This window comes from Melanerpes formicivorus, unplaced genomic scaffold (assembly GCF_026170545.1).
Source record: "Melanerpes formicivorus ecotype bairdi unplaced genomic scaffold, bMelFor1.0.p_v2 SCAF_11, whole genome shotgun sequence".
Lineage (NCBI taxonomy): Eukaryota > Metazoa > Chordata > Aves > Piciformes > Picidae > Melanerpes > Melanerpes formicivorus.
In genome coordinates this window covers 803,334-826,325 of record NW_027142363.1, presented here as the reverse complement: position 1 = coordinate 826,325, position 22,992 = coordinate 803,334, and the positions used below count along the sequence as shown (strand labels likewise).

The 22,992-nt window shown below is 40.0% G+C and overlaps 1 protein-coding gene across 4 annotated transcripts in view; it reads left to right on the top strand.

Annotated features, from left to right (window-relative positions):
• The window catches only part of CADM2 (cell adhesion molecule 2), a 620,606-nt gene extending 598,080 nt beyond the window's left edge, over positions 1–22,526 (top strand). For all 4 annotated transcript variants that reach the window (XM_068144419.1, XM_068144417.1, XM_068144416.1 and 1 more), the window contains 2 exons: positions 13,212–13,337; positions 14,861–22,526. In XM_068144419.1, the coding sequence (XP_068000520.1) occupies positions 13,212–13,337; positions 14,861–14,979 (245 nt within the window). In that variant the 3' untranslated portion in view covers positions 14,980–22,526. The remainder of the gene's footprint in view (positions 1–13,211; positions 13,338–14,860) is intronic.
• The last annotated feature ends 466 nt before the right edge of the window (positions 22,527–22,992 follow it).

Here is a 22,992-nt window from a genome sequence, read left to right as displayed (position 1 = left end):
TCTCACTTAGTTCTCTCAAGACTGAAACAAAAGTGTAATTCCTTTAGCATCTTCTCATATATTGCCTGCTCCAACACCCAACTACCTTATTGATAATTAGTGTCTATGGGTGCAGGCAGCCACTAACTAGCTGACTCCTGCAGGCCAAGAATTTGCTGCTGTCCTGTATTTCTGTGTATCCTTTGCCAGGATTGTGTTGCTTAACATATATGAAATACATTATATTATGGCTTACACTTGCAGAGCCATGCTAACCTTTGCAGTAACTTATTTTAATGCACCATAAAGGTTTAACCACTTTTACCCCATGGCAGCAATAAAAGGCACAAATGCCCCATGAAAGATCTAGCATGTTCATGTGCTTGAACTCAAGTTATTGAGAGAAAGCACTGTACCTGTATGTGCATTAATACAGTAACATTTTATGAGTCTTTTCTTATGACTGTTGTGATTGCTGTTGTTCAGTGGTGAAGAAAGTGATAGGTTTACCTTGCAGTACTGTTCACTGAAGCCTTGACAGCTAGATCCAGCTTGCTCCAAGTAATTTTAAAGTTCCAAACTGTTCTACTGCATTTGTTTAACATACAGATAAATAATGAACTAACCTTAAAATGCTCCACTGAGATTTCAGGAAGTTAGTGTAACTTACTAAGTTTTAATAATAAATGTATAAGTTTAATTACAATGCATAAATCATTAGCATTTATGAGAAAGTAGATGGCACTGGGATGAAAAAGAAAGCTGAGACCAGGAGACCATAGCTGATCCATTTTTAAACATTAATTCTTTGCTACCTTCTTGCATCAGCTGGCACAGACTTCCAATGAGTCGATTACTCAAGTGGAACAATTTCTCCTGGGAAATTCAAGGTTACTTATGAAAGTAAAAGTTGGTGTTTGCCAACGTTTGACAACATCCTCAATACTTCCCTATGCCCAAATTCTGGAAGTAGACTTTCTGCCTTCTTCCCATATTGCAGTTTGTTTATGTCTTCATCAATTACCTGGTGTGAATCACCTTCAGTAGCAATGTAGCCATGTAAGGCTGTCTTGTGCAGACTCACCTCCTGGAAACGGAGGCATACAGCTGTGACTTTCTCCATGATGCAGACATTATAATAGATGCTCTGTTTCCTTTTGTCCAAAGAACACAAAATATACCTGACAAAAGCTTAGTAAAAATGGAACCCAGAAAAGTCCATGTCGAGTGCTTTTAAACTCTGTTCCACGAAATACTGTCTGTAAGGACAGGTGAAGCACTAGCCTTACCCATGCTGTCATGGTATCTCAACATGATTCACTGTTCTATTAGTCATTCTATAAGTCATGATCATCCATTGTTAATGAGTCCAAATTTAATCTGAGAGAACTAAAGGACAGATAAACACTTCACCAGAGTGCAAACCCAGGTATTTGTGGCATGGCAAGGATTTAAACCTGATTTTCCACACTTATCCCTAGGATAATTAACCTTTTTTCCAGGGGATGTAATCTACTCTTCCTCTCAAGGGATGCCTTGAGCATGGTGTTCTGGAGGGACACCTTGCCAACCTCTGGGCCTTATGCATTGCTGTGAGCAGACTAAGCCATTGCTCAGGCAGAGCAAATATGCATTTTGGTGATTTTACTGGACTGCAAGGTGTGGGAAAAAAACCTTTCCACCTTAAGTGCTGAATTAGATTTTGCAGGCACAGGCCACATGCTGCCTCCTTGGTCCAAGTGACAAGAGCAGTGCTTTGATGAGAGGCTGCTACCAGCAAGGGGGACTGTCTGATTATGCGCTGCCCAGCACCGTGGGCTTGCTGCTGTTTCTGGCACAAGACAGAGACATGCTGGTGTCAGAGAGAAGGTGTCACAGTGGGCTCTTGATTTCATGAATCTCTCTTCTGCTGGAGCAGGAGCAGCTTGCTAAAGCTTTCCAGAGGGCAGGAAAGCCTAAAAATGCTGCTTCTCACAGCCAAAGGAATCCTAATTCCTTTTCTGTCTCCTTTGGTAGCCAGTGTCTCATAAATTGAAGCTCAGATCTAACACTCCAGTTCCAACTCAATAAAAGCACTTACTCTTGGTTTAAGTCCCATTTTTTGCATGCTTACTTGTTTTACTGAATGAAGGGCTGTAACATCAGGAAGCTTGAAATATCCACATGTGGCTTCATAGACTGAACTTTTCAGAAGGAATCTCTTGTTTTCAGCTCTGTCATACTGACTCGCTTCAGGTTGAGAGCGGTGGTGTTATAAATGTTAGTGAGATAGTGATAGCTAAAATACTGCTGACAAAACCTTCTCCATCAGACAGAATGGGCAGAGACACTTTTTGGAGTGTATCTTTAATCAGTTTAACCACAGAGAACACTTCAGAGAGAAACACCATGTCCCTTACAAAGCTGTAGCATAAAGAACACAGACTTATTGGGAAGGAAGGGAAGGAGGAAAGAGATAAATCGCTCAGCAGTGACATTAGTAAGAGTCATAATAATTCCATATTTATTTGGAACATTGCTTTTGCTTTCACATTTTGTGTTCATGTTTTCCTAAAGAGAGGACTAAGGTTTTAGAGTCTTTTAAGAGGAAATGTCATTAATGAAGCACTTCAGTTAAGTAAGAGTGAATGCCAAGTGCTGTAGGCTAATGAGACAATTTGGAGTGAAGATATGATATGGAAAATCTCATGCTGTTAAAACAGAATAAGAACTGAATGGGGAAGGTTCCATGTTGGAGTGATTAAATAGGAGATAAGCAGAATATTTCTAGAGCAAAAAATACCATGAGCTGTTTTCTAGGCTGGTGGTGAATGCTTCCAAGAACTTGTTCCAGACCAATGTCTATAAGGAAAACTGTTATAACCCCTGCAATATAAAGATGGTGTCCACTTGAGAGCTGTAGAGCAACAAGGGCTTTCCACTGGGGATTAGCAGGAATTTAAAGGGTCTTGGTGCATCCTCTGGGCAGAATGCACATTCAACAGCAGTAGAAATGTGATATGACACACCAGAAATATCCATAGTTTGTCTAGGAGAGGAGATTTGTCTCTTTGCTGTGGTGGTGGTGGTTAATAAGCACACATATTTGCAATTCTGAATTCATGTTGTTGTTAATCTGTGAGCTGTAAATGTTCAGCAGCTGGAAATCATAAGAAAGAACCTCCAAAGCATGAACAGCCATTCTAGCCACCACTAGTTACTCTCTGACCATCCTACAGACCTTGCTCTCTAGCCTTTCTTTCTTATCATAAGTGTTTCAAAAGACCTTCAGTAAGGATTTTGACTCTCCAGATATTGCAGTGAGGACTCTGAGCAAAGCTACAAAGTACATGGAGGGATGGGAGCATCATTTTCCAATTTCCTCTTGAAATTTTTCTTGGTTTTCTGTTGGGGTTTTTTGGGGGGATTATTTTTTGGGGGGTGGGGAGAGAGGGGGTAGGTGGTTCGTATTTTTCTGTAATGCAGGACTCTCAATCTCCAAACTTCTCTTCAGAGAAAGGCTTGCAGCTTTTCAGCAGATGGAACATAGTTTGAAACTTCTGACATACTTTGCCAGACTTTTCTGAGTTTTGAAGCTCTCCTCAAGGACTGTCCCAGCACACCACTTACACTTATTTCCCCAGCATTTGACTTTAGACAGCTTTCCAGCATCACAGAGAGGCTCAGGCTACTATTAAATAGGGTTTGCCATCTTCAAATAGTGTGAGTACAACTGGCATTCAGTAAAACAAACATGGCTCCGTTGTTTCTTAATGCCTTGCTTAACAACTCCAAGATTAGTCTGCGTCTCCCATCCTCCCCACAGGCACCACTTAAACATCAAGTAATATTTCTGTTTGCTGCAGTCAAGTAATCCCAAAGGTAAGTAATTTACCTGATGGCATTAGGGACTGTTACAAGAGACATATTGTAATATGTCGCTGAAAATCAGCCTGCCTCTGCAGGTTTGATCAAGAGCCAGATGGAAGCTTTTATCACATTTATTTAATCTGAAATATACATAGTAATTACACTGGACCTCTGATTTTTTCAGTCCTCATTGCTGTCTCAAGAGAAGGTAGGAAATGAATCTGTCAGTTGCAAACTGGTGTGGATATGAGCCCCTGGCAGAAGCCAGATGTATGGCAGCCAGCAGTGCTGACAATAGACATCACGAGTGCTGCTGGAAAGGAATGCGTGCTGCCCATAAGCCAAGAACCCCGCAGCATCCCTTTTTAAACGAATATAAAAAGCCTTTAGGAAGGCATAGATCAACCTTATTGGTAGCAAACCCATTGCCAACCAGTGTCGCTAAGAACAAGCAGTCTCTTACTAATAGCTGGGTGGTAACTGACACATCTTAAGACAATTTTATACACCACCCAACGAGGATGGAAAGACAGATGAAATACTCTTTTGGCATCCAGCAGAAGTCTGACAATTGCTGGCCCTTGTCTTTGTGGGGGACTTCAATTTACTTGCTGTCTGCGAGATATACAGCACAGCATAGAAGGAGCAGTAATAGAGGTTCCTAGGGTGTGTGGAGAGACACTGCTGGTGACAGAGCCAGACACGGAGGCTGTGCTGCTGGACCTGCGGCTTGTGAGCAGAGGAGGACTGGTGGGTGATGCCATAGTGGGAATTGTCTTGGGCGTAGCAACCACAATATTATACAGTTCTCAGCTGTCATTGTTAAACAGGGAACATGTTGCCATTTCTGTTAGTACAGAGTTGGCATGGGGAATGGATAGCCTTCAGTTAAAGCACAGTTAAAGCACTTCAGTTAAAGTACTTTTATTGCTTGTATGGAAACTTCACTACTGGATACTGCCATGCTCCCAAAGAATTGAGATCTTTAGAAAGCAAGAGTTTATGCTCCAAATAAGAGAGCTATAAAAAGTGCCTCACGTCTTAACAGAGCTGCTCATCTTCCTACCAGTACCTTCTCTGCTGCTCTGTGCATCACAACAGACTGCCTCTGCTAATGCTTCTCACAGCTCTGTTTCTGCAAGGAGCTGGGTCAGTCAACAGCATCTTTTGGATCAGTTACTCTAGCTGCAAGTATGCCCAGCTAATCTTCTAGAGATACACTGGCAGATAAGATGCGCTATTAACTGCCATAGCAGAGGTTCTTTTACAGTTGCTCATTCCCAGTAGCCCCACGACAGATTAAATTGCTGTTCAGCATAAGAAGGTGTCAAATCCTGGCTGTAAGTGGCTGGTTTACAGGGCTTTTTAAAAATGTCATTATAGGCTTCTAATTATTCTAATCTGATTTGGTAAGAAAAAATTAGTATGACAACCATAAAACATTCATTTGAACAATAGGTTTTCTTCCACCGCGGAGTAAGTTTTAATTAGAGCTGTTCTTCAATTAAATTAAAGCTGCCCTTCCTGATTTTAAAGCTCTCATGAACATACTTAGTACATTGTGCTTTGTGGAGCTGTGAATCTGTCCATGCCTCTCTGATCCTTTTACAGCCATACATGTTCTTTACTAACTCTGCCTGTGACTCTTGCTTTGTCAGTGAGAAAGCCTTCTCCTGCTTAGCTCCTGCCATTGGAATGAGCTTTGTCTCTACCTCTGTACTTCCACTTCTTTCTCAACATTCAGCTTCTCAACTGGAAGCATGTCTTTCTTGCACTCCTTATTTGAGGTAGTATTTATTATGTTGTGGTAATGATTATTTCTGAGAAGCAATCTGAGGGAGTTTGTATAACAGTGTAAAAACACAGTGATGAAAACCACTATGGAAACACTTAGGCTGCTTTCTAGTAGGCTTGGGAATTCCTTGCAGTTAGCAGAATAACTTTCTTAAATGAGTTCTCTTAGCAATCTTAGCATAGTTCATGTTGCTTTTCTGAGGTATGTGAAAGATAAGACTGCCAGAGACCATCTGACTGCTTGCCCACAGTCCCTGAGGCAGCATTCAGCAACAGATGCCTACACTTGGAAACTGCTGAGCACGCATGCCATGCTCCCTTTCCACAAGTTCATCTGTGTCTTCTGTCTAGCAAACTGAAGTCAGTAGGAAGTGTCCAAAAGCCATAAAGTACTACAAGGAATGGAGCAGGAGAGCGCATTGGCATCTCCACTTTCTGTGCTGCTTACAGAACATTATTTTCAGTTCTACAGATGATTAACGTCTAAAGACAGGAAAAGGAGTAGTGTGTAGATCCACAGAAACCTCCTCTAGCCTGTCCCTTTAGGAAAACCAGGAGCAGGGAGCTTCCTATATTTATTGATGGAAAATCACAGAATCATGGAATAGCTTAGGCTGGAAGGGACCTCAGAGATCATCTACTCCAATTCCCCCTGCCATGGGCAGGGACACTTCTCAAGTAGACTTGGTTGCCCAAGGCTCCAATCTGGCCTTAAAAACCTCCAAGGAGGGGACATCCACAACCACTCTGGACAGTCTATTCCAGAGTCTTATCACCCTCATATTGAAGAACTTCTTCCTAAGAACTACTCTAATCTTACTCTTCCCTCAGCTTAAAACCATTCCCTCTAGTCCTGTCTCCAGACACCCTTACGAAAAGTCCTTCTCCAGCTTTCCTGTAGGCTTCCTTCAGGGGTTGGAAGGCAGAACAACTCTGGCTCTGTCAGCCTATCCTCACAACAGAGGTACTCCAGCCCTTCAGCCATCCTTATGGTGCTCCTCTGGACTTGCTGCAACAGTTCTATGTCCTTCAGAAGTCATTGGAAGGACACTTCATAAAAGACAAAAATTAAAGTGCTGGAAACAGAGTTAAGACCTCACCTTCCTGCTGCACCTTGCAGTCAACTCATTTGGGGAGGAAAAGTTAGCAGTGAAATTCTACAGTGATCTGTGCCAGCTGCCTCTGTCCCTACAAACTCCTTTTTCAGCAGCCACAAGTAACCCACTTTCAGCTGGACAGGCTGAAAGTATTTCTTCAGACCCTCAACTGACTTAATTATCCTTGACAGAAAATAGAATGAAGGCAAAAATTTGTGGATTTGTGTAGTTTGGGTTTGGTTTGGTTGGTTGTTTTTTCTTTGGCTGTTTTTTTTTCCCCAAGACAAAGACTGAAGCAATTAATGAGCTTATTGAGAGACAAAAATATGATGTTGTCAGTAAGAAAAGTCTCTATTTGCTCTAATTAGAGGAAGTGATTCCTTCTGGAAACTGGAGCTTTTAAGGCAGTATTAAGGAAAAAAAAAAAAGTAGAATAAAACCCAGCAACTGTGCCACTGACACGAGACACAGAATCTGGCACAAGGCTCTAAGGACCCTGAAGAATATGGTTAAACTATTAATCTTAACATGGTAGGTATGCAGCTCTCTCATCAGCATTGCAAAACAAAAGTATAAATAAAAATACCCCAGCCAAACAACAAAAAAAGGTAAGGAGCTCTGAGTGATGCTTCCATTTGCCTGGGCCAGGGGCTGCCTGCTCGCAACATACGTCAGAAAGTATTTGCTTTGTGCCTTCCACTCAAGAGAAATGCTAGAATCACAAGAACAATGTGAGCTCATCAAAAGGTTCAGCTGCTGAAACATTAGTGTGGCGCTTTTACCCTTCTGGGCTGTGGGCTCTTCTTGATAGGAATGTTTATATAACTCAGTACTGAGAAGGGAAAAAAACACGGCAGCAAACTGGGCCAAATGTGCCAGGGCAGTAAGATGGGAAGAAAAGGCTTCTTCTCTGGGGGTGATGATGTCACCATTAAAATAACAGTTTATATGTGCTGCATATTACTGCTGCTTTCTTCTTCTTCGTCTTCCCCTTCTTCTTCTTCTTTCCCTTCTTCCCCTTCTTCTTCTTCTTCCCCTTCTTCTTCCCCTTCTTCTTCCCCTTCTTCTTCCCCTTCTTCTTCCCCTTCTTCTTCCCCTTCTTCTTCCCCCCTCTGAGGAGAGGCTGAGGGAGCTGGGATTGCTTAGCCTGGAGAAGAGGAGGCTCAGTGGTGACCTCATTGCTCTCTACAACTATCTGAAAGGTGATTGTAGCCAGGTGGAGGTTGGTCTCTTCTCCCAGGTAACCAGCACCAGAACAAGAGGACACAGTCTCAAGCTGCACCAGGGGAAGTTTAGGCTGGAGGTGTGGAGAAAGTTCTTCACCGAGAGAGTTATTCGCCATTGGAATGTGCTGCCCAGGGAGGTGGTGGAGTCACCATCCCTGGAGGTGTTCAAGAGGGGATTGGATGTGGCACTTGGTGCCATGGTCTAGTCATGAGGTGTGTGGTGACAGGTTGGACTCGATGATCCTCGGGGTCTCTTCCAACCTTGGTGATACTGTGAGACTGTGGTTCTGGCACTGAAGAAAAAAGAAGCTTGCCACATATTCTCAGTGCAGATTTGGTTAATAACAAAACACATTTTCAACAAATTTCTCCAACAGCCCCTTTGGGCAGCCCTCCTTTGCAATTTAAATGAAAGTGCAGAAACTTTCTCTTCCTCCTAAAAACACTTTCACAAGTTTCCTGGACACGTATTTTAGTGGTTAGCACTAAATGGGATTAAAAGTACCTGTTTCATCACTTCAGGCCAGGCAAGGGAAATTGGAGTCTAGGGTGCCCAAATTAAGATTCTGTAATGGATATCCTACTTACCAGCATTTATCACAGACAGCTCTACTGCCAGTTTTCGTGAAGCAAATACCTTGTTAACTCTCACTTCAGTCCCACCTCCTATCCATACTGGGACTAAAATCCTATTTCAGCCTTTTTTTTCCCTATTGATGTTGCACAAGTCATTGAAGCTTGGCCTTTTTGTTATTTTGTTGGAGGTTGGTTGGTTGGGTTTGCTTTCATTTGAGTTTTGCTTTTTGGTGGGGTTTTTGGTTGGTTGGGTGGTTGGTTGGGTTTGCTTTCATTTGAGTTTTGCTTTTGGTGGGGTTTTTGGTTGGTTGGGTGGTTGGTTGGGTTTGTTTTCATTTGAGTTTTGCCTTTTAGTGGGGTTTTTGGTTGGTTGGTTTGGGGTGGTTTGTGGTTTTTTTGGTTGGTTTGGTTTTCCCATTTGCTTGCATTTATTTGTTGTTTGGGTTTTTGGTTGGTTGGTTTGGTTTGGTTGGTTTATGTCTTATTTTCTTTACAAAGTTTACATTTTGGGGACAGTTAAAAATGATATAGAGCCTAGGGCTAAATCTGGCAAATGATATTAGCCTAAATGCATTTTATTCCATAAGCTGTAGGAATAGATGTCCAATGAGGTTGTGCTTCATGGGTGGCTGCCTTTGTAACTGGATTATACAAACACTGCAGTGTGAGCTGACCAGTTATCAGACAAGAAGGAAAACAAGTAAGAAGACTAAGCATTAGGGGCAGGGGAATAAAGATGAGATGGGAGTGGCTCAGAAATTAACAATGCCACCTAAATATGTGAAAATCTTCAAACACGAGCTGTGCAATATTGGACACCAACATAACCACCGTGCAGAGAATGCTCCAATGAGACATGGATTCTTGGGTACAGATTTTGGCTGAAGCTTTTGTTTCTGTTCAGGTTTATTCAAAGGGCATCCTTCCTATAGGTTCTGTAATACCTGTTAAGATCTCAGCCCTTGAAGCAACCTGTCCTGTCAGGTTCAGTTATAGAAAAAACAACAATCTTGGTATCTTTACTGTCTCTTAAAGCTCATTGCAGTGGGTCCATGGCTTTTTGACTCTTGGACAGAGTGCAAAAGCATGGGCACACAAGCTCTCCCTCCTTGGGAAATGGAACTGAAATGCAGAGAAATGTTGATGGGTGATATACCTAACTTAACTTACATTCACTGGTGGACTTGACAAACCCTAGACCTACTTGCTTCCTATGGTTATTGCAGTTTCCTCTTCTCTAGCTAGGGCATTTAAAAGTAGTGCAGGTTTAGATGTCTCATGATTTGAGGTTCCTTGCTAGATTTGCTCCAGAGACATTCACTGGCTCCCCCAATGCATTTTTCCCCTGATCCCATCTGCAACAACTGAACAGCCCTTCAAATATGGCAGAAAAATGTAGTTAATCTCTGGCTTCCGCAGGCTAAAGGACACATTGCTCTACTGGGCTGGTTTTGAGCCACGTCCTTCAAATAATTGCTCTTTCAACAGTGTGAGGTATTGGCAGGTTGCACTGGGGTTGGGATAACAAGTCCCTGAATATGGTGAAAGAAACAGGAGTCGCTTGGAGAGATTTTTCTGCCACATAAATTGTACCATGGGGCTATGGCCCAGGATGCCTTGCTGGAGTGGTTCTGCTCTGCCTCAGCAATTGATTATTCATGAAATCAGTAAAAGCAGGCTGGTGGCTTCAGCACTTCTCTGAAACATGGGACATCACTTTTCTCTTCCAAGTCTTAAGGAACTATAATTTAGGAATAATCCAGCTGTTTGCTACCTCTTCCTTTTGTGAATTCTCTTTAAGGTCCACAGCAAGTTAGGACCTTTAGTTCACTTTTATTTGTTTTCTTTTCTTTTCTTTTAGAAGAAATGGCCAAACCAAATTCATTTTTTGGATGCTTCAAACCTGGGCAATGTTTTAAGACCTCAGCATCTGAGCCAAAAAGTCCCCATGTTAATAAATTTCTGCAATAAATGGGGTTAGTTGATCATATATCCCTCAAAATATGCTACTTCAGCATTCACAAAAGTGCTTGCTCTCCCTCTGCTGAGGAAAGGGTTATCTGGCCCTTCGTCAGTGCTATCTGATCTGCAGTCTGCTCAGTGGAGTCAGCTCTACAGAAATAAGAAGGAAACTTATGCAGGAAGAAAATGAAATTAGATTAATAATTAACATCTACTCCATGCAAAAGCATGAAAAACTCTTCCAAAATGTCTCTGCTCAACTAATGTGTGAATGCATACAACAATGTCCTGCACTGAAACTTCATCATCAGGCATAAGAACTACATCTCTACGTATTTAATAGGCATAAGGTTTGTCCAATGTGTTCAAATCCTTAAATAATGATATATTTTATCCTCTTGGCAATGTGAAGTGTGGGATTTCTGCAGGTTTGTGAACAAACAGCAGCATGTGAATGCCAGAAATTACAAATGAATGTAACTTCACAGTGTCCACAATCAGTGTCTTGAAGAGGCTTCCTAAATTTGGGAAGAATAGGAACAGAAGAGCTTTGTGTCCTTATCTTGGTGTAAGATTTCCTTAGTCACATCAAAGGATGAATTGAGAAGAAAAAGATCTGATCTTTGGAGAATATCTGATTGCAAGATTCTGATTTCAGTCTTCTAGGCCATGACTACCATAGCTGCCTGTGCTCCTGCAGTAAAAAGGTGGTCAATATTGAAAACAAGAGCAGAGGAGTTTTTGTGGTGGAAGCACATGGTTTTAAGTATTTATTGCACAGCTGCATAGTTAAGATTCCATTTTGTGGAGTTTCATGTGGTGCAGGGTAGGATTCACCTGGTGAAGCTGATAATGGGAGTCTAAACATAATGCTGTTCTTCATTTTGCAAAGCCAACCGTGGAGTGGTTGGCACCCAAATACATGCTGAATACTTTCAGGAGCTTTGGTGGGAGTTGCTAACACCAATGCCCAAGACACTTGAGTAATTACACATGTTCCCTGTACAGATATCTGCAATACAAAGTGGCATAGCTTTCAAACCTCTGTATTTCCATCTTTCAGATACTGTTCAGGCACATTTTGGCATAGTAATTATTTATATCATGAGAGATAGCCCCAGGTCTATAATTCTCTCATGGGGCTTAGGTCATCTCATGAAAGGCAAAAGTATAGTGCCTTACTCTATGCATAATGTAGAGCATATTTATATTTAATGCTGGCATTATTTTTCTATGAGGAGAATATTTCTATGAGGTGCACTTCCTGTTCTGAATATTGTTTATGTTTTACAGATTTTCATTTTGAGGTGAAAGAATGCCTTCCCCCCCCTCTCCCCCTCCCCCCCCCCCCCAAGAAAACATTAGCCACTTCTGAGGATCTATCTTTCTTTCCTTCCCTTCCATCTCTTGCTTCCTTACCATCCTTTCCTTTTCTTTTGACAATTGTTCACTGGTATTATAACGGTAATAGGTCACCTACAAACTTTTTCGTGGTCAAAGCTACCTAGCAATACTTATGAATATAAAATGGCTTTGATGCCAAGGCTAAGGGATTACAGCAGAAATACAACACTACCTTTTCATTGCAGTGAATACCTGATTAAATTGAAAGTTAAACATGTCAAGCTATAGCAGCAGTAGAATCTCCTGAACAGGTGGGAAACTTATATTTATGTTGGCTTTAGGGCACTTCGTGTCACCACATCAGGTATGGCAGAAGAGGAGCAAGTAACTATATGTATAAAGCTGGAAACACAGAAGCATATTCATAGCAGAGACATTTTTCATTAAAACATAACTCATACCACGGTCCTTAGATGGAATTTTTACCCTTTTTTGCGTGTTTCAGGTGAGCTAACAGTCACAAGTTTCTCATTCATTGTTCAAAACCTCCAAAGAATTACTCACCCCTCAGGAGTGCGATTTCCCCTGATTACCTCTTTGCAACTCCTGTGAAGGCAAGAGAACAGGACAATGACCTGCACAGAGAGCTCAGGTCTGGCAGTACTGCCAGCACTCTGCACCGTTAGCAAAACGCAGCTGTTAGTGCATTGTTGTGTGTACTACAGCCTGCTCACGTTGGGTGTTAATCGAGTATTCATTGTAAATTCACAAACCCAGGCTTGAGACTGAGTGATGGTTTTTCAGCTTGCCTGATAGCTTTATCTGAGCAAATTCATGCAGACTCAGTCTTGTGCAGAGGAACTTAGCACGACTGCACTTTATCTGCCTTTTTATTTCTGGTGCAGTAGGATAGGAAGGAGAGGAAGAGAATATATAAAGGTTCCCCACTGAGAATCGGTTCTATAAATTATGTATTATGCAGACACTATTCTGCTGATGCTATCTGATCCCAAATACTCAGTTCCTTGTTTTTCCTTCTATAAATAGGTATGGCCAGGTTTTCAGTTGTAAAATAACGAGGACGAAACCAGAAACCTTTCCCATTTAATAACCTCTGCCAAAGAAGAATAAAGCAATATTTTTCATAACTGTGATGTCCTCGGGGCTTTAACAATCTGGGAATACAAGCAGCACTATGTTCTTGATAAGATACTGGTAGTAAAAGTGGGAATAACCATGCTGAATATTAAAGAGGGAAATGCCCTATTTTCAGAGTGATTGGTGTAAAACTTGGTATTGTGAATTTTCCTGGGGCTGGTTTGGGTTGGTTTGGTTTCATTTTTGCCTGCGTAGGACTACTTTTGCTTTTTCTTTCTCCCTCTAGATCCAAATGGTTTTGCTGGACAGACTGGACCTGACCATGCGCTTATAGGAGGAATAGTGGCTGTAGTTGTCTTTGTAACACTATGTTCTATAATTCTTCTTGGTCGATACCTGGCAAGACATAAAGGTAGGACAGATTTAGTGAATGTTCAGTGGCTTTTAGAAGCAAGGCATGATTTCACCTGGGAGTGCTATTCCTTTACACCTTACCCATCTGCTAACTGATTTGAACAAGAGATCTCCATTCACAGTCCAGTTGCAAGTGAAGTCCCTGTGAGTTTTACCCAGTTTCTGATGGACTGGATGAGGCAATGGACATCTAGTTACATGCTTCAGGTCACCTCATAAATCAGTGATTTAGAGAGACTAAGAGGTAAGATTGCCTCTTGGTCTTGGCCACCAGCTCTAGAGACTTGATTCTATGATCTCAGTTTTAACTGGTATCAATTCAGCAGAATATATATATAGAAAGAGTGAGGAAGATTTTTCATCTAATAAATTGTGCTAATACTTTAAGTATATAATTAAAAGATAATATTAGAAGCAGGTGATGAGATTTCAGTTCAGTGACTCTTTTACCAATGATCCCACAGAAATAAGGGACTCACTCTTACAACAAGTTTTACTTAAGAGATTTCACCTTAGGAATTCCACTGCCTTCGTTTTCAGTCCCCATCCCCCAGCATTTAAGATTACAGGGTCAGAGAGACACTGATAAAGCTTCTTTATGATCCTTTTTAGACATAGTCAAGCTAAAAATCATCTCTTGTGATTTCATCTCTGAATTCAGACCTGTTGTTTAAATTCAGTTTATTTCCACCCCCTCCAAAGGGAAAAATAACCAACATGAAAGAGGCTTAGTCTTAGTATGGACTCATTAAGTTTCATTTCAATTAAGATAAACATATGGCTAGCAGACATAAGCTGATAAAAACATATTTTTAATTTGTTGGACTGTGTGGGGAAAACCAAGGGCTTTTTAATGAGCCAGTGAAAGTTTGTCTGTTTTGTTTTACTTTCCCAAATGAACAGTGCTGCCTCTTATGCCAAGGTAAAGAATGCTTTTCAGAAAGGGAAAGCTGGCTCTTATACACGGTTATTTTTATTCACATTCTTCTCGTAATGCAAGTGAGTTCAGTTCACAGCACTGCCTCAGTTTTCTAATTCTTGGAAGTGACTGTAGTAAAATTGTATATCCAGTCGAGAGAAGAACAGAAGTGCAAAACCAATCTGTGGTCTTCAAAAGGAAAAGCATTTATGATTATCTCTGTCTTCAAAGTTGATTTGTTGTTATGGGTATTTATTCCAGGAAATAACCAAGATCCTATCGGTTGTTGTTTAATTGCAAACTGTACTGCAAATTACTGCACTTAGATAAAGTGGGGGTTATTCATGTATTTCCTTCATCTATTGTGGATGCACTGGAATTTGTGTACGTGCATCACCACTATCAGTACTGTGAACAGTTCTTAGACAAACCAGGAAGTCTCAAATACCTGTGTGATGTATGCTGTGATTGTGTAAATATAGTTGTCCATTCCTTAAGCAGTTTGAGCATTACGAGAAATGAAATTTCTGTAAAGCAGTGTAAAGCTTGAAAAACCCTAATTTTTTCTTTTCTTTTTCCCCCCCCTGTGCTAATTCCTCTAGGAACATATTTAACAAATGAAGCAAAAGGCGCGGAAGATGCACCTGATGCCGACACAGCCATTATCAATGCAGAAGGCAGTCAAGTCAATGCAGAGGAGAAAAAAGAGTATTTCATTTAGATGCAGAGCTAGAATCGTGGAGTTTTACTTATCAGGCTGACTGCTGGAGAAAACTGGCTATCATTTCTCAGAATTCATTTCTGCCATCTGCTGTCTTTATTAACTCGCATACCTGCTATAAGTAGCCAGTTTATGCCAACAATCAGCTGTTGACATCGTCATCCTATAATTACCGTATCATGCGTGAAGCAGGACATTTCTTATTGCCTAAAAGTCATATCCACTGCTCTCTTAACATACAGTGCTTGAATATACAGCCTTAATAATGTTCATCATCCTCTTAATCCAAGTTTTCTACATTTTCAAATGTTACGCGGCTTTCTTCCTTTTCAGTTCTCTTTTACCATGTCTCTACTTGTGTGTCATAGAACAATATTCATAACAAATAGTATTAGGTAAGGATCTAATTTACTTACATACAATGTTAAGTCTAAGATTAGAGGTTTACAAAGAAAGTTTTATAAATGTCTATCTGTAATTCAAAAAGTATCTTGTTTTTGAGAAAAAAAAAATGCCCTAGAAAGCAAACTGAAATCTGCTGAATATAGTTTCTTGTATGCTTGGATTTGGTGGGAAAAGAGTATCAGTCCACTGATTTTTTTGTTGTTTTGCTTTGTTTTGTTATGTTTGAAATGGTACCTTGCCAAGAGTGCCATGTTTCAGTGGTAAAACTACGCTGATGCAAGCGCTACAGATTCTGCACAGTTAGACAGCAGCGCTTTGTTTGAAACAAATCCGCCCTGCCCTCTTCCTGCTTTCGGGGACCACAAAGATTAGAGAACTTTCAGAGCAATTCCTGGGTTTATAATTTATTTGCTTCACGTGAACTCACCTGCCTACTCAGATTTGAAGTGTACATGGGGCACAGCTGCGAGACATTTTAGTATCTGTATATAGTGCATATAATAAATCCAATTAAACATTATTTGATACATATTTAACTTTTTTGGCAGTAGCTAAGTCAGTACAAGTAAGCATTTTCTAATGTCCATGATATCCCTTTATATATGACTCAAACCAATATTCTGAGTAGGTAACACGTATTAGTACTTTTTGTCTGTATGTCCTAGCACTGTTCAGCAGCAAACTTTTCTAGTTCTTGTTCTTTTCCTCTTTGTTATAAAACGGAAGCACAATGTTCTATGGGAAGGTAGTTTTAAGCTAACAACCAGTGCACAGCCTCAGGTTTTAAATTACAACCACATTTGAGTACTATCCTTAAAAATTACTATTGAGTTGCTGAAATCCTTGATTTTTAATTTGGCAGTTCCAGAGCTGCTTCTCTATGTTGGTTTGCCAAAAAAAAAAAAAAAAAAAAAAAAAAAGAAAAAAAAAAGAAAGAAAAAAAAAAAGGAGAAAAAAAAAAAAAGAAAAAAAGGGGGAAAAAAAGGATAAAAAAAAAGGAAGACAAAAAGCAAAGAAAAACTAGAGGTGTTACGAGAAAAGATATATGTTTTGTGTATACAGTAAATGGACTAATTCTTTATATTAAATTCCTGTCTATGCATTTTGTGAGGTACAAACTTATGTCACCGTGAATGATAGAGAATTCCTGCCATGCTTTTAGCTCCACAGTGAAAGTCTCTGGATTATTTCTGAGTTTTTTATTTTGTGTAATTGACAGCTGCAAAATCACATGCTCTTAAAGATGACAACAAAACACTGTAAGCCCATCGGCTTATTGCCTCTTCCACTGAAATAAAAAGGTTGCTGTAACAGCTCTGGGAAATGATTCTACACTGGAGGACTCAAGATAGTCTAGCTGGAGCTTGTCTTGCTCCCAGGTCTTGCACCTTTGACGAAAGAGTATTTCTCTGGTTCCTGTACTGGTGAAGCCTAAAAGCGTGCCGGTCTGCCGTAAAGGACTTTCTCCTGGGAGTTTATTTTTGTGCGGGGAAGGGAACGTTTGGAACGTGACATCGTGTAGCGTGGTGAGATGGAAGACAAAGGTGCCGCGGCAGATGACTTATCAGAGGAGTATAGACCTTTCAAGGACAATATTCTAATCTTTTGATTGTTTTTGTTGAAGCATTTCTCTTGTTGATTTCTAAGACAGAAGGGTGACGTCAATCAAAGCAGCACTTTTTCTCCAAATATACAGGCATAAATAATATGATGTGGTTGAGTGTTAACATAATAAATCATATACAGTATGACATTTTAAAGAAATAAGTCTGCATTGATGTGATTGCATGCTTGTTTTTACAGTTCACTCCATACCCATCTGTGGAAAAATGCAATAATATGTTAATATAATATGGTAGTTTGAGAGAACCAGGTAGGTGCTACTAGACACATTGAAAACTAGTATAGGTTTACAAGATATTCATGTCTTTCAAAACATACACATATAAAAAGGCTGGCAAAGGAAGTCTTTCAGTTTAATACCAAAAACAAACGTGGATTTTTGTCACAGCAGTGAGTTCTGTTAGCTACAGTGCAGTACCACGTATGACGAGATTTTATTTCAGCTCAACTAAGCATTTAAGCGCATGCTCAGCATCAGAAGTTCCATTGGACTGTAAGGCACTATTCACAAACTTAAAAATAAGTGCTTCCCTGGATGAGGGCCTTATTTGCTCAAGTGGAATTCCCCACCAGCACAGTACTGACACCTTTTTTCCATTCTTCCTGAGTCCAGCTTGCTTGAACAATAGGGTTGTTATTGAACAACTAAGGTCAAGTGGGACCTCCAAAAGCAAGACTGCTCTTGGGTAACCATTTCAAGCCATTTTCTCCAGTGGCATAGAAACAACATTTAAACTTGGCAAAAAGAGTTATAGATTGTACTGTTAAAATAGGTTATTTCGTTGGGTTTCAATTACAACTTCTTGTGTGTCCTAATTTTTAATGCATTTGATCTTCCATTATCTTGCACCTGGTTATGTCCCTTGCATCTGCAAAGTAGGTGTGAAAAACCAAGCATTCTACCTGGATTGCACTTTGCAGGCCTGTCTGGACCTCACAGGTTTAAATTATTATAATTGGTATAAAGAGAAACCCCTCTTTTTTTTTTGTAAGCGTAACCACAGCTCAACCTCAAGGACATTCAGCAGGCTAAAAGCCAGCTGTCTCTTCCCTTTGTCCAAGACCTCATTCTGAAATAAGGCTTTGATTACGCTGTGAGGTATCCAGCCAATGTGTAAAGTGGAGGATCTGAATGGGAACAGCCCTTGCTAAAACGTATGTGACATCCTTTCCCACATGCACTTGCAGAGTAGTCTTCTCAAGACCACGTAGCTAGTTTCTGCCAGTGTGCTGTTTACAGTGTCTGTTGCTGATTGTTTTCAAACTTTTTGATGTAGATTTGTCTTTTTCTTTAAATGCTTCAAGACCATTCTCATGATTTGAACAAGAAAGCAGTGCATCAGAAGACAAGGGGTGCATCCTCCCACTCTTTTACTGTCATCTGACCAACCAAGAGACAGTTTAAAGAATCTTGTGTTTAACTCGAGGCTCATAATTTAAGCTAGAACACTTAAAATATTTCCACATGGCTTAAGGATGGTTTGTCTTGCACTCCAGACTCCCTCTCTACAGGAGGACGTAAAGAAAAGCAACTCTTCTAAATAAGACATGGAAGTTAACATCCTGTGTATTTTCATTGCAGTATAATATATATATATATGTAACTATTTCAGTGAAAAGAAAGGAGAGAATCATCTGTAATTATGTAATTCATGATTGTAACAGCACTGAGGTTACCATGTACGCACATGTACAGTAGCTATTTCAAGCGTTACAGTGTGGTTACATGTAATTCCCTGTAACATAGCAGTTATAGTGTAATTTAGTGCCACTTACTGTAAAGTGTTACCAAAAAGGAAAAAAAAAGAGCTCTTACCTTTTTGATTTGATTAAAATTAAAGGTAAGTTTATTAAATTGGCACCGTAAATCTGATAATGCATTTCTTAATTAAGGAGGTGATTTAAAACTCCATGTTCACGCTACAGCTTCCCCCACCGCTTACCCAGCCTCCTCCAATGTCTAATCTCTGCACTCCTAGGAACTGGTAATCTGTAACGAACGTACCAAAAATCCACCTGCTGCAACTTTAATTGAGTAAGCTGTCTCGTAGCGAAAAGCAAACAACGGCGACAAAAGTAAGGAGTAATGCTTTTTATTAAGTGGCACAAAGTACACACTAAAAACTATGCAAAAATATAGGTAAATACAGTGTACTTACATGTAAGTATCTTGTACTTGCTGTGTATGGATATTGGAAAACCTTGTAATTATAATATGCATTTTGATTATTTCAAGTCGGGGGATGACCTCTAACAGTCACAAGAGAAAACTGGAAGGTACATATACAAGCAGTGGATATCCTAATGCAATATGTGTAATTCCTCTACTTGCAATGACAACTGATTGATAAAAATGCTTATACCACTCCTCATTCTCACTAGCTTTGCTTTCCATTTCTTCGAGGCCCATTAAATGTCACTGAAACACCTTTAGGGCAAAGTAAGACACCGACTGTGGTAATGGCTTTGCTGCCAGCGCTCCATGTGTCTGGCAACACTGTTCTGTAATCTATTTCTGGCTCAACAGCACAAGTTTCCTCTTTTTTTGTGTCCTCAAGGGAGCCTAGTATGTTAAGATGCTGAAATATGCTGCCATATGCCCTGGTATTTTTAGCGTGAGCAACAGAGAAAGAGAGAGAGAGACAGCCGCATTCTTCTGACCCCTGTTTTGCTGAATCACCTCACCTGGAATTTCCACTACTTGCTCGTAAACACCAGGTAATCTTAAAGTGTAAGTACAAAATGCTTCCATCAAAGTACAGAGGATGCCTTTAATGAGAAATCTAACGTTTTGTGAACGCAGTTTTGTATCACTGATCTTTTCACTTCTCATCACATCTCACCGTACCCTTCCAGAAGGAATGCGCTGAAAGACAGATAACACAGAATAGCAAAAGAAGAAGAGAGTATTTTAAGCCTTTTTGTGGTTGTCACTGCTATCATTCCGCTTCGTGTCTTGTGTGGAAGGCAAAGGGATGGATTTAGCAACTGCCATTAGCAGTGTATCGCTCCACACTGGAACTACTCGTAGAATATGACATCTACCTCTTAGTCTGAATACTAGCTATGAGATATTTGTATACATTCTAAATACTACTGAATCTTTGGTGTAGTCTTGAAATGAGGTCACTGGGGTTTTATTGGTTTGGTTTTGTTGTGTTTTTGTTGATTTTTTTCCTGTCAAAAATAGAAAATAATTAATTATTACCTTTGTTCGTAATTCTTGCCCTGTTCTTTAGTAGTGTTGGGATAGTTTGAGCTTTTAACAGGGCATACAGACACAGCCTCAGCTGGTATAAATCAGCTTCACTCTGTTGCCTTAAATGTGGGCCAATTTACACTGGCTGGGGATTCATCCCAAACAGCTTAAGAATAAACTGCTATAACACACCAATATTTAGTCAGCACTAGATGATGATGTGCAATCCAACTGCAACACAATTCTTTCCATTGAGGCATGCAGGTTTGAAGAGAAACTTTTAAAAGCACATGCAAGCTTTTGAATTAAATATGCAATACAAACTCTGTTGAGATATTCTAACATGTCTCATACTTATTTAAACATAATATTGCCAGGGCATGTTTACATTAGAAACACTCAACGCGTAGGGGACAGGGAAAGAATATTGGAAACAATGAGAGAAAATTAAGTGGGTAAGCAGCCTCTGATGTCAACTGGGCAGAGTAGAAACTCTTATGAAGAGTAGAACTTGTTACATGTTTTTTTCAGAGTCAACATAGTACCTCTAAAGCAACTGGGAGTTGTCTACTTCGCATTAGCAGAAGCTAGCACAGCTCCTTATTGCTATCGATGAATCGAACCCAGACTCTGCACTTGTTTTAACTCAGGAGGAAATAAGGGTACAAACATGGTTTAACAGCACACTTCTGTATTGCTCCACATCCTCAGGATGCTTCAACCTTTGTGTGTTTTCAGCATCTCTTAAGGGAATTCTTCCGACATATAGGAATCATCTCGTTGCCAAGCCATGTTCATGTTCTTCAGCGATGTTTAGTGTACTCACAACCAGACAGAAGCTGTTGTGGAGCAAATGTGATGACTCTGTAGTCACAGGGCCTTCCAGAGCCTCTCAGTAGATGACAAAAAAAGAGACAAAGTCTTTATAACTTTTGTGTTTACTATAGAGCTGTCCTCTATGTTTTGTGTCTTAAGTCACTTTTTTATCTAGTGGGCTAAAAGCAGTGGTCTAATTGGAAAGGAGGTAGGAGAAATAAAAGGTCTATACTGTTTCTATCCTCTATGTCACCATTAAAGAAAACTTCAAAGATTTTAATTTCTTCTTTATTTTTGCCTAAGATTTCACGTGCAAAGTCAGATCTGCTGGGGTCAACACTTCAGCACTTTCCCTGTGTTCAGGGTCAAGCCAGCAGTGTGTGAGCTCTGATCTCACGTTTCAGCACAAAGTACAGACAGCCTTACCCTGCCCTTATGCATAGTGCTGAAAATCACTGATGCTCTTTAATTCCAAACACAAACATTTTCTCAGTCTTGCTCTGTAATGAAAACATTGCAGCATTTCCAAAATGGGTTCGAAAGGAGGAGGTCTAAAGTAATAAACTTGTAAAGAAAATGGTAATGATAATCATCAACTCTTGATGTTATCAAGACAAATTCTTTATCACTTCCTCTTTCTCTCCTTTCTATGCATATTGATTAATGTTAGTAAATATGCAGTTCCACATGTTGTCCTTTTTTAAGTGGAAGCAGATTTGCATATCCCTGTGTATGGCTTCCATAGAAATGTGCAAATATGACCTGCAATCATCTGCTTCTGCATAACTAGTGAGCCAAGAGTGAATCTGTGAATTACTGGATTAATATCTGTCCTGCTTCCACAAAAGCTGGGTACAATATGCCTATTGATTTCACAAGAAGGGGGTCAAGTCCTTAAGGCATGTTTGGGTTGCCCTTTAACTCTTTTCCAATATAACTGCAAAGCAATCTCTGTGCATCCTTTACCATTAGGCTGTAACAGTGAAACCCCTTCAGTTCAGCAGGAAGTTTCCTAGAATAAATAATAAGGGATAGTTGGTGAAACAACTATAACAACTTCATCTGTCCATAGTAAGTTTAAGTGTCTTCTCCTAGGAAGTCTAGTGTCCTTTGCTTTCACACTGTTTATGGCCTTGAGAAGGATAGAGTTGAACGGCTTAGAAATACAACCACTAACCTGTAAACAAAACCCATGGGAATTAAACATATTGCACTGATGATGAGACATGTTTACTTCATTTAATTTCCTCATTAATAACGTTACCCAGACAAAATGCATATTGTAATGTTAGGTACATGACACTTGCATGTTGCTATGCCTATATACTTACAAAGTATTCAATGTGTACTTAGTGGCGCTTAAAAAATGTCATGTACGATTCCTCTAAACATTCTTACAGGGTTCCCATTTGCACTTCATCTCTCAGAAAAGTCTTGTCAGAAAATTGTCTGATGAATATTATTGAAAAAAAAAATAAAATTTTGATTTTAGTTATCTGTTGGACATTTCTGAATTGTCTATTCATTTCCTGTGTTCCCTGGTGCTCGCCAGTCTGGCAGCGGAATTGATTTAGACCAGTGGCTGCACATACAGACTGCTCACTGAGCAGATTTTGCTGTCCCTAGTAAAACTGTTATCATCATATACTTACCTAGGTATTAACTCTGAGATTTTAAACAGTTATCCCAGAAAGTAAGCTGTGAGAGACTGGTATTTTACAGGTGATTATGAAATTCTATTATTTTATTTGATCTTTATATACTACTTGCTGTGTATGGCTTTATAGTTTCTTCTGACTGACAAAGTAACAACTTTGGATGCTGTCCAAACTGTAGGAGAAATTAATCCCTGTGAAGAGGTCAAGTGCTGAAAAAGCATTTAGGCCTGTGGGATTTAAATTATGGCTTAGTCCTCCTGAAGGAGCTAGAGAATCCAGGCAAGGTTTTCTATACCATTTACCATGTGGGAG